This window comes from Eubalaena glacialis, chromosome 3, assembly GCF_028564815.1.
Source record: "Eubalaena glacialis isolate mEubGla1 chromosome 3, mEubGla1.1.hap2.+ XY, whole genome shotgun sequence".
NCBI lineage: Eukaryota > Metazoa > Chordata > Mammalia > Artiodactyla > Balaenidae > Eubalaena > Eubalaena glacialis.
Genome location: NC_083718.1, coordinates 24,360,933 through 24,373,073, shown reverse-complemented (window position 1 = coordinate 24,373,073; position 12,141 = coordinate 24,360,933). Strand labels below are relative to the sequence as shown.

The window sequence follows — 12,141 nt, the reverse complement described above, 5'->3', positions numbered from 1 at the left end:
TCCTTCCCACCTTCCCTCCTTTTCCCCACTCGGAATAAACAGCCTGCAGTTCCCGCAGCTGCAGCGCGAGACTCGAAACGCGCGCCGGGAGCGAGCCCCGGAGGGGGCGGGCGGCGCGGACCGGGAGCCGGGCCGGGCGGGACACGGCAGCTCGCGCTGCTCCCCCCGCTCTCCCCGCGCTCCGGCGCCGGGCCCGGGTAGGGGCGGCGCGAGACGGGCCTGGCGGCCCGGCCTCCCTCCCCCTCCCTCCGGCCCGGCCGGGGGCGGGAGCGGAGGGGCGAGGCGCGGCCCCACTCGGCGGCACCCCCTCCCCGGGCAGGCGCGGGCGGAGCCGGGCCCGCCTCAGCCGGCAGCGGCGGGAGTAGCGCCGCGCTGCGCCGCACCGCGGGCAGCGAGCTCCGCATTCGAACCTCCCTCGCAAAGACAGTCTCCGCCCCACAATGCACCGCGGCGGGCAGCCTTTGAAAAAGCGGCGCGGCTCGTTCAAGATGGCGGAGCTCGACCAGTTGCCTGACGAGAGTGAGTAGCACCTCAAAGCACCCCCACTCTTCCCGCCCTCCGCCTGCCCCCGGGTTGCATCCGGCCGGGACGGGCGGCCGTGCCCTCTGCCGGGCAAGTGGGCTGACTGCCAGCCCCGCTGTGGTCCCCTAGTCCTTCCACCCCGGTGTTGCCGCCGCGTCGCCGCCTTTGTTATGGTGTCTGTGTATTGGTTTGTGGGGTTGTGTGAGAGCCAGGGCCGGAAACCGAAAGCCCGGGGGCCCAGCCCGGGCGGGGCGGAGGCGGTGGCTGCTCCCCTGGCCCGGCTCGGGCCCCCGGCCGCGGTGGGGGAAGAGCGGCCGCTGGCCGCGGGGGCTGTCCTCCCCGCCTGCACCGCTCGCCCGGCGCGGAGAGACGCCTGGCGGGGTTATGTAACTCGCTTTCGGGGGCCGGGAAGGGCTCGGGCTGGGGAGGGGGTGGTCACAGCTCTCCTTCTTGTCCCGGCCTCTGATCCTGTCCTGTCACAGTTCCTGCCGCTGCAGGCACTTGTGATCATCACTGCCCTCCCCTCCCTCCTCCGGTGTGTCCACCCCTGGAAGCATTTCCGTGTCAGAGGGCTGACCCCTTCCCCTGGGACCACAGGTGGCTGTGGACCTTTCCAGAGATAATCCAGACTGGGTACACAAGTGTTCAGGCAGCCCCCATCCCGCAGACTTTCTTCTCTGCGTATGTGTCTTAGGAATCACGGGGGTACCTTTACGCATGGATGTGACCATCACCACAGGCATATTCAGTACTCTTCCTGACACCCACCCTGTGCGTTGCCTCCTTTAACCACGTTTACTCATCCTGCCATCTCAGACGTGGATGCTCACTTGTGTTTAGTAAGTAAAAGCACTAATTCTGTAGTTTAAGCACAATATAACTTAATTTTGTAATTTACAATATTGTATCGATATAAAGTATACAAGATAAAGGCACATCTTTCAGTTAATTACAGATGGGTCCTGATGCACACTCACTATTCAGTTTATGTATATGTATCATTTGTGAGAGCTTTTAGTGTAATAGAAACAACTGTTAAATTTATCTGTGCAAGACACTTTTAAAGTGAGAACTGAATACAGCCAATTCTGTTTTCCTTGTGGGGTCGTATATTCTTAATGTGCTATAAAGTTGAAAGTTCAAGTTGCCAAACTGGTGAAAAGTTGTATTAAGAGAGTTTGTGTTTTAAATTTGCTCTAGACCAGCGTGGAATTCCAGTAGAACTTTCTCAGTGATGGAAATGTTCTGTTTTGCGATGTCCAGTAGGGTAGCCACTTAGCCATATGTGGCTATGGAACTCTTCAGATGTGGCTAGAGTGACTTTTAAATTTCATTTGATTTTTGTTAATTTAAGTTTAAATAGTCATGTGTGTCTAGCGGCTACTGTATTGGATAAGGCACAGCCGTAGACCACCAATGAATTTTATTATTTCTTATTTGGAGAATACAGTCGATTGTGATTTAGGATGCTCCTAAATAAAGGTGGGCCTACTAAACACAATGTGCTCGTCGTCTGGAAGTCCTTGCTCTCTGTGTCGTAAAGGTGTTTTATCACCTCTTGGAAGTCCCACCCACTAGATAACTGTCATTTAGAATATTTGCTCATTATCATTAAACATTTATTGAGGATTTACTCCGGTTCTTTGCAGAGACTTGGGACTCATACTAGGGTTCAAATTACAGCTACACTCTCAAGCTATATAAGATAATCATTTATATTGCTTTGTGACATCTCTGGTACACTAGGGTGTGTGTGGGCGTGCACCTTAGCTTGTGCGATATATGTCTTGTTTAGCTTGACCACAGCTGGTTGAAAGCAGGGATTGCTTTACCTGGTTTGTCACACAGTGCCATAAATCAGGTATATATGAATGCTTAATTTATATGGAATTGAATGTAGGGTAAGAGGCATGGTTAATGAAACTGCAGCAGAAGTGATTTCAGTTTGATACTAGAAGTAGCGATGTGTTTCTTTGCCAGTTTTAGTCAAGGGGGCTAGTTTGTAAGTTATCCAATAGTCAGTATAACATTATCAATAATAAGAGCTACTATTTATTTAGTACTAACTATGAACCAGGTGCTGTGCAAAGCATATTGTATACATTTGCTCATTTAATCCTCATTCCAGTTGAGGTAAGTACTCTTACTAATGAGGTAGCTGAGGCTCTCTTCAGCCCAGATCTTTCCTCTGGGCTTCTGTGCTTAATATCTCTTGCCCATTTCACATCTTCTCTCAGATGCCTCAGAGGCCCCTCAGACTTTATGGGTTCAAGATCTACCTCATAATCCTACTGCAATACAGAGATACTTCCAGTGGTTCCGGTCGTAATGAATGGCTCTGCTGTGCAGTCAGCTAAAACCTAGATAGAGGTTGTCTTCCACACTTCCCATAATTAAGCCTTTACTAAATCTTATAACTTTTACCTTCTAAATGTCTCTCGATTTTACCTACTTCTCACCTTCATCCTGGTCCAAGCTGTCACCATCTCTTCTGCATTAATCGCTTCAGCCTCTCATCAATCCACCACCCCAGCCCTCCCCCGCAACCTACACACAGCCAGAGTGATCCTTTCAGAATGTATGTATGTCATCCTATTGCTGAAAACACTTTACTAACTACAGGACCCTTTGTGGTCTGGCCATTCCCCACCTCTCCAGCTACATTTTGTACCACTCTTCCTCTCATTCTATCCCTTTGAACTAAATTGGACCTTTTTCATTCCCTATACTCACTAGGCTTTCTTTTTTGCACATGCTGTTCTCTCTACCTGGAATGCTCTTCCTTCCTCTCACTTCCGGTTAAGTTCTACTTATCCTTTAGATCCCATTTTAAACTTCTGTCCTCCCTGACAAATAATGCATCTTCTTATTAAATCTTTTCATACCACTGTGTAATTTCTTAGTGGCAGCTGTCACAGTTGCAGCTTTACGTTTGTTACTGTGATTGTTTGGTTAGCTTTGGTTAGAAGCCCCACCAGAGAAGGTGCCATTTCTGTTTTTCTTCATGCTTGCGTTCCAGTTCCATGCATGACAGCTGGCTTACTTCTCTGTTCTTTTTTCATAACCACCCTTCTCTTGCCAGTGACTTCCCAAACATAATGCCCCCACCCTTCCTTGAATATTCTAAATGTTCTACGTCGGGGCTTTTTTACCTGCTGTTTCTACCAGCCTGACTCATTGCTTTGCCCCCCTGTCCTCTCATGGCTAGTCCTTTTCACATGTTACCTCCTCAGAGAAACCTTCCCTACCCGCCCTGTGTAAAGTTAGTTACTCCCCACGCTGCGATCCCTTGGTTATTTCCTTTACAGCAGCTGCCACCAGTGTAGCTGTCATTTTATATACTTGTTTATTGTATGTCTCCTCCCACTACAGTGTAAACTTCCCTGAGAACAGAGGCTTTGTCTAGCTTTTCCTTCAGTTAACCCCAGTCCCTAGAATAGTACTGTGGCAGGTATTCAGTGAATATATGTTGAATGAATGAACATACCCAGTTAAAGCAGGAGTCTAACTTAATTGAATTCACCTGCCTGTAAAATACATGTTCTTAACCTAATCTTTTTTTTTTTTGATTGATCAAAGTAATACTAACAATAAGCATGGTCTTAAAATTAGTCATGTACTATGTGCATTTTTCTCTAAGCACTTTTACATATACTAACTCATTTAATCCCCATTTTACAAAAGAAGAATAAGTAGCACAGAGAGGTTAAGTAACTTGCTTAAGATAACACAGTAAGACAGTGGCAGAGCCAAGATTCAAACACAGCTAGTCTCCATCTGTGTTCTTAACCACTATGCTATACTATCTCTCAAGAAGGGAAGAAGGTTAAAGGTGGTAGGTCAGAGTCTGCAAGATACAGTCCCTGCCTTCTTGGAGCAGGAATGAATATCCTTACAACTCACACCTCTTCCTTCAGATCTCTGCTCAAATATCACGTTTCAGAGAAGCTAATCATGAGCACCTTATAGAGAAATAGTCTTCCCTCCACCAACTCCCACCCCACATTCCCTATCCTTATTATCCTGCTTTATTTTTTTTCCGGTAGTGCTTACCGTCCCGTGATATGTGTGTGTGTGTGTGTGTGTTTGTTTCCCCCTTGCTAGAATGTAAATTCCAGGAGAGCATCAGGAGCATCGACTTTGTCTGTTTTGCATGCTGTCAGTATCCCCAGTGACTAGAGCAGGGGCCAGGATGCAGTCAGCACTCTACACATATTCACTGAATGAATGAATGGTTACCACTTTTTCTCAAATGCACCATGTTTTTCTTGGTAGCTACACTGACACGTCGTGCCCTGTCTACTACTGCTGCTTTCCCAGTTGTGTTGTATTTTTTGAGGCTTCTTAGCAAGGCTTTATGGCCTCTGTCCCCCACTTTTCCCCCTACAACTTTACTGCCTTTGGTCATTAAACTTCACTTTGCCATACAGAAGCTGTTAACGTGTCCTGTTAACCATTCTCCACATCTAGGCAGGAGAGTAAGGGGAAAGTAAGAGTGGCTTTGATGTTGGTGGGTTGTCCGACAAACCTCTCATACTGCCTTGCAGAGAAGTCAGTTGAGGTTTAGAGATCTGAGATACATAAAAATGTTTCATAGCCAGAACCATGATACTTTATCTGTTACTTCTCATTTAAAGTCTGTTGTCCATTTATGTGAGTTGTAAATCATTGCTGCTTTTGTTAAAAACCAAGGAGAATTAATTTGTCTTCTCTGATTTTTGTACTTAGTTCATGTTCTTCTATCTTACTTTATCCCTGAGGTCATCTTTTATTTATTTATTTTTGTGTTTTGTGTAATGTCATAATGGACTGGCTCCTTATAGATGTTGACAGGCATTTTTAACAAGCCACTTACAAATCTGTCTTTTCTCAATGTAAGTAAAAGGCTAACCTTTCAAATAACATCACTACTGCCTGGTCTTAGATTATATTTTTTTAAACATAAACGGACGTCAGAGTAACTGAGATGAGAAATAGCTGGTTTTAAAATAAAACAAATTTAAAAATGAGGAATGACAAGAAATAATAATTTGACTATAGTAAAAGAAAAAAAGGTGTTCTAAACAGTTTTTTAAATTTAAAGAGGGAGATTTTATTCATTAATAATTATGTGAATAATTTCTATTTTGGAGCATAGAAAGGTTTTTTTCCCCTGTTAATTTATTTTCTTTTATTGAGATATAATTAACATAAAACATTGTATTAGTTTTAGGTGTACAGCATAATGATTTGATATTTGTATATATTGCAAAACAATTGCCACAGTAAGTTTAGTTACTTACTAACTACTAATCACCACACAGTTACATTTTACTAATCACCACACAGTTACAATTTTTTTTTCTTGTGATGAAAACTTTTAAGATCTATTCTTTTAGCAACTTTCAAATATATAATACAGTATTGTTAACTATAGTTATCATGCTTTACATTACATCCCCAGAACTTATTTATCTTATAACTGGAAGTTTGTACCTTTTGACCCCCTTCACCTATTTTGCCTATCCACCCCTCCCCCCGCCTCTGACAGCCACCAATTTTTTCTCTGTATCTGTGAGTTTGGTGGGGGTTTTTTGTTTTATTAATTTAAAAAAATTTATTATTATTATTATTTTTTGGCCACACCACGCAGCTTGTGGGATCTTGGTTCCCGACCAGGGATTGAACCCAGGCCCTCGGCAGTGAAAGTGTGGAGTTCTAACCATTGGACTGCCAGGGAATTCCCTTTCATTGCTTTTTTTTAAGATGTCACATGTAAGTGAGAGAGATCGTACTTTATTATTTTTCAAATGACTTGAACTTCTTTGCAGTATAGTTATCCAACTCTGAGATTTTCAATTTACTGCTCCCTCTCTCTCATGAAAACTTCTTTCCCTATCAATTCTCCTACTTCCCCTCACCTATAGATCCTATCCTTTATTTACACCAGAACCTGTAGCCCAGTGTTTCTCGAAATGGGCCTGAGGGGTACCTGCAACAGAATCCCCTGAGGGCCTTTATTAATCATACAGTTTCTGCATGTATGAGGAGCTTCCTGGTTATTCTAATATGCACTAATGTTTTAGTCAGTGAACCCCTCCAGCTCCCTAATCCAGCTTGGATCTTTAAGTGTTGCACATACCTGCATTCTAGACTTCCAAGGGACTTATTGTCTGCTATGACAGTCCCTGGATCATTTCCATTTTCTGTTTTCTCCACTCTATTACCACTTCTGATCTTTGCCTCAATAAATGTCAATTCCCTTTCTCTTTTCCTTCTCTAGCACACTTCTGGATGAGGATCCAAAATCACTTCTGTCCCTACTCTTCCTCTTACCTCTCTTTCTACATTTTTCTCTCTTGGGAAGGTCTCCAGTTCTCACAACTTCAAACAAGACTCCCAAATATCTCCAGTTCTTCCTTACATTGTCTGAGTTTTGGTCAATATCTTGAATTGTCTACTAGTTATTTCTAATTGCACATTCCACTGTCACTTCAACATTGCTAAAACTAAATGTATCACTTTTAACCCTAAACCAAGTTCTTTTTCTCTCACTTTGATTCTGAAGTAATACTGATTTGTTTTCATTGCAGGCTCTTCAGCGAAAGCCCTTGTCAGTTTAAAAGGTAAGAATCATAGCATGATTCTTTTAGTATGACACAAACTAGGAATTTATTTCATTAAATTTATTTGGATATAGTATTTCTCTTTTCTTTCTAAGTTATGATTCATTATAGCTTTTAAATATTGGTTTTCACTGGTGATAATAAGTTCATATGGGGAATTGGCCCTTGGTTTTCTCCCCCTAGAATTATTGATTAAAGAAGTTTCTAACTAAACGTTCCAGACATTTCTTACTAGAGTTAAATCATTTATTAAACAACTGGGCTAAGCTGTATTTTTACATAATTGTTTGTTTTTTAAGAATCTTGTCTTCTAAGTAGTAATGCAAGTCTCTTGAAATAAAAGAATGATAGTATTTTTTTCTGAGAAAAAGTTAGATATGTTCCTTGGTCTTGCTGTTTCTTTGTGTGAGTACGTTAGACCTATCCTCTTAATATAATTTATTTTGAAATTTTACCTCTTGAGCAATATTCTACTGGGTAAGTAAATTTGGAACCAATGTAGATCTTCTCAAAGGTTCATTAGTACTTTCAGTTTTTAAAGCTACTGTATTATACTTTGGATTGGTGATCTACCAAATTAAGTCCTTCTGGCTTGAGAACACTTATCTTCCAGGATTACCCTAATTTATTTGCCTAGCAGGATCAACCCCATCCCATCTCTTTTCTTTTGTACTTATTAAAATATATGTCTGAAAAAGTATTTCACTAATTTTTTTCTCCCAATATTAAAGCCATTTCTCTTTTTAAGAAAATACATAGAAGTGATATAAATTTTTTATAGAAAAATTAGAAAATGCTTTCAGGTAATTAGAAGGAAATAAACATAACTATCTTGTGTATATTCATCCCAGTTTTCTATATCTCTCTCTAAATAAACATATCCTTTTTGTAAACATTAAACTCACCTTCTTTATTTTCATAACACACGTAATTGGTTACTTGATTGGATTTTTTCTGGTTGCATACAACTCTGAAGACGTTTCTTTGAATTAAGGAAAAAAATCCCACATATTTCATTTTTGTATATCAAGGGTTTTACACATTGAAGCAGAAATATGCTCTAAATTCAAGGTTAAAGGAGCTTTTCCCATTTTTCCTTGCCTGCTTTCAATCAGATTGTACTGAGGTAGTTCTTGGCAAATAAGAATAGAGGAATTATTGAAAACCAAAATGAAATAAGCCACACATGTTTTAATATGAAAATGTAATACTTTCAAGTAGCATTGCCTTGTCAAATTATTTAGAGAGTTTGACAAAAAAATACAGAAAAGATTTTTTTCATTTGTAATAAACTAAAATTATTATGGTCAGTATATTTTTTCCATATTCGTAAATATTTCAGATATATTGCTGTTATTAAAAAGGCCATGTTTATAGTATGAAATCCTTTGAACTAAACTTAAATATCATTAATAAATATTTATTACAGAGGGAAGCTTATCTAACACATGGAATGAAAAGTACAGCTCTTTACAAAAAACACCTGTTTGGAAAGGCAGGAATACAGGCTCTGCTGTGGAAATGGTAAGGAATTAGTTTTTCCTACTCTTTAGAATATGATAGCTAAATTGTCTGTATTATTGTCATGTGCACATTCTTACAGCACTATAAAAATTTTCCAAGGGTTTTCCCCAACTCCAAGCATTTGTGTCATTAAGTGTCATTGAACAGTATTTGATCATATCTAGATAAATAATCTATAGCCTGTGATAATCTATTCATCATTAAGCATTTGTTAAGTAATTGTAGTTTCTTTAAATAGGCAAACCCAAAAACTCAAACAACCCGAAATCTTACTTTAATGGATTTTTTTTTTTTTTAAGAATGTTGGCATATGCCTTTTGCTTTTTTTTTTTTTAATTAATTAATTAATTTATTTATTTTTGGCTGTGTTGGGTCTTCGTTTCTGTGCAAGGGCTTTCTCTAGTTGCGGCGAGCGGGGGCCACTCTTCATCGCGGTGCGCGGGCCTCTCACTGTCGGCAGCCTCTCTCGTTGCGGAGCACAGGCTCCAGACGCGCAGGCTCAGTAGTTGTGGCTCACGGGCCTAGTTGCTCCGGCGGCATGTGGGATCTTCCCAGGCCAGGGCTCGAACCCGTGTCCCCTGCATCGGCAGGCAGATTCTCAACCACTGCGCCACCAGGGAAGCCCCTTAATAGATTTTTAATAGTTTAATAGATTTGTTTTAATAAAAAGATTGTACCTGGCTCTGGTCCCTACAAAAAGATATTTAAATAAGTGGTAGGATACTGAAATCTTGTGTAAGTCAAGGATACATGCATTTAGGGGTGGGAAGTAGAGATGAGCATATATTTGGCGTGACTAACAATTTTCGGGGCCTCTCTTCCTCCCCTGCCCAGCCAGATAGACAGGAAATTTTAAGGGTCAATCATGAAACAAGCCTGGAGCTAGATTAGACAGTAGCTGTCAGTAGCCTGGGCAGCTGGCCACAGTGAGTGTACAGGACTCTCCACGCTGTTATCATTTCTGTCACCGTCATTCTCTTCCTCCTCTCTACCCATGGTCAGAGGAAGGGAGCAGGGTAGAAGGGACTTCCTGTCAGGGCTCTGCAGTGTTGAGACTCTCAGTGGGTTTAATATCACTGGTCCATACCTCTAGCCTTGACCCAGTTGGATGCTTCCCATATGTTGCTAGCCCGCTGCACCTGCTTCAGTTCTAAGTAGGCATGGAACTGTCTTGAATGGTGGGAGAAGGATTTGAGAAATGATGTGGGTGCTATTGGGATATTATTTCTGTTGTTCTTGCCTATTAAGCCTCTGAACCTAGGATGGACTGTAAAATTTTTCATATTATAAATCCTTAACTGTGTGATGTACTTTGGATACTTAAAATTTTTTAGTTCTACTTGCACTTATCAAGTATCTGTTATAGGTATCTTGTATTTTTATTTGCAAATGGAAATTTGTCAACAGTTTTTGACAGCGGATCTAGTATAATATTATATACATTTAGATTTACTCTCTAAAGTGATCTAGTAACTTTGTCCCAACCCAGCCCTATCCAATAGACCTATCAGGTGAAACACCCAACTGGTTGGTATTAATCCAAGCGCCAACATAATGAGAACTAGAATTTCCAGAGCTTAATTTTCCTATCTTCAACATTCAAGACTGCCAGTGTACTATACGAAGGAGACTTGCGTTCTAGTTTTAATTAACAGCTAGGTGTTTCATTTCTAAACAAATTACGTACATATGTATCTTTCTACTTTCTAAAATCTGAAATTATTTGTGTGCTTTTTATTACCCATTCTTCATCCTTCAATACTGCTGATAATTCAGAGTTAGCTGTATTTTCCAAGTATAGAATTGTGTTTTGGAACAAAAATGGCAGGTGTTTGGCCTTTTCATTAAATAAAAAAATTTCTATCATAGCCTTTCAGAAATTCAAAACGAAGTCGGCTCTTTTCTGATGAAGATGACAGACAAATAAATACAAGGTCACCTAAAAGAAATCAGAGGGTGGCAATGGTTCCACAGGTATGTGTGTGCTAAAATTTTGTTTCATTGAAAGGAAGTGAGCAATCGCTCAGTATAATAAAGTATATATTTATTGTTCTATGACATTTTGAGTAACAAGTTCTTTAAATCAGTACTTCAGCTCAGCTCCTGTTTTAGTTACCTAAAAAAGGGCATTATTTTATTGATGGGCTTTAAGCCAGCGTAGACAGCCAGTCCTCAGTCTTACAAATGCACACTCTTCTTCTTCTTTTTTTTTTTGGCCGCACCACAAGGCATGCGGGATTTTAGTTCCCCCAGGGATTGAACCAGGATTTTGTGCCCCCTGCAGTGGAAGCACGGAGTCCTAACTACTGGATCGCCAGGGAATTCCCATGCACACTCTTTTTTTAAGCATGGAGATAGTGGACATTCAGCAGATGGACTTAGCAAATTGGAATCAGCTTGGCGTTTGCATGGAAATCAGAGGGGAAAACTCATTTTACTTTGTCATTGAGTGAAGTATGTTGAAGACTTCCTTTATCCAAAAGAGGAAAATATAGAGCATGAAATTATATCTCCTTTTTCATTTTTGACATCTTTTAAAGAAAAATTATAGTGGACATGTAAGAATCAAAGGAATGAATGAAAATTAGATAAGGAAATACTAACTTTAAGAATACAATAATTTTCTCCTATGAAATGTATAATTTTTGATATAGTTATTCCCTACTTCCCATTCTTTTTTTTTTCAAAAGTGTTATAACATTTTCCAGTAGGATGTATCACAGTAGAGGTAATTTTCTCAACCAAGGATTTGGCATCAATTAATTAAAGGTATTACCAGCAATATGCCCTACCAAAAAAACCCACAAAAAACCAAAGAACTTTTACATACCTTTATAATCATTTCAAATAGTAAAATATGTTCGTTCTCTGTAAAATGAGCAAAAATATATGAACTTTTTAACATCAGGGACAAGTGTGCATAAGCATCTAAAATTCAATTTAAAAATTTGACCCAGTTGAAACTAATACACAGTGTGCATTGCTTGGCTCAGTAGATGTCAGATACAAGATTGAATGAATACAAGAATAGTCAACAACTATTTCTTGTATTGATTTTAGAAGAGCTGTGTTATTAGGATAATTTGGATGCTTTAACTCTGTTTAGATTTTTTAAATTTCCAGAGGTGTGGATTTTTTTTTAAGTTCTTTTTTTTCCCTCCAACTATTTACTAGGAAAATTTTCAAGCATACAGAAAACTCTGGTCTTTGTGACTATGAAACCATCCTGCCCTAAGTCTATCCAAAGCCCTCCTCCCCAGGCACATATCATTCCTTCTGGGACTATTTCACAAAGGCCTTTCTACTTGTGAGCAATACAGAACAAATATAACATAGGACAGACATGATATGAGACTTCTTTAACTATGTGAAAAAATTTTATATTCTCTGAGTTTTCTCTTTTCTAGTCTTAACATGCCTAGTTCTTTCAGTCTTCATTTACATGATATGCGTTGTTCCCTTACTTTCCTAGTCACAGCCTCAAATCTGG

The 12,141-nt window shown here is 40.4% G+C and overlaps 1 protein-coding gene across 2 annotated transcripts in view; it reads left to right on the top strand.

Annotated features, from left to right (window-relative positions):
• The first annotated feature begins 428 nt into the window (after positions 1-428).
• The window catches only part of LIN9 (lin-9 DREAM MuvB core complex component), a 105,100-nt gene continuing 93,387 nt past the window's right edge, over positions 429-12,141 (top strand). Inside the window, exons 1-4 of one of the 2 annotated variants that reach the window (XM_061185369.1) lie at positions 429-519; positions 7,095-7,127; positions 8,557-8,651; positions 10,521-10,625. In XM_061185369.1, coding sequence (XP_061041352.1) covers positions 441-519; positions 7,095-7,127; positions 8,557-8,651; positions 10,521-10,625 — 312 coding nt within the window. In that variant the 5' untranslated portion in view covers positions 429-440. The remainder of the gene's footprint in view (positions 520-7,094; positions 7,128-8,556; positions 8,652-10,520; positions 10,626-12,141) is intronic. The other variant, XM_061185370.1, reaches the window with a different exon arrangement.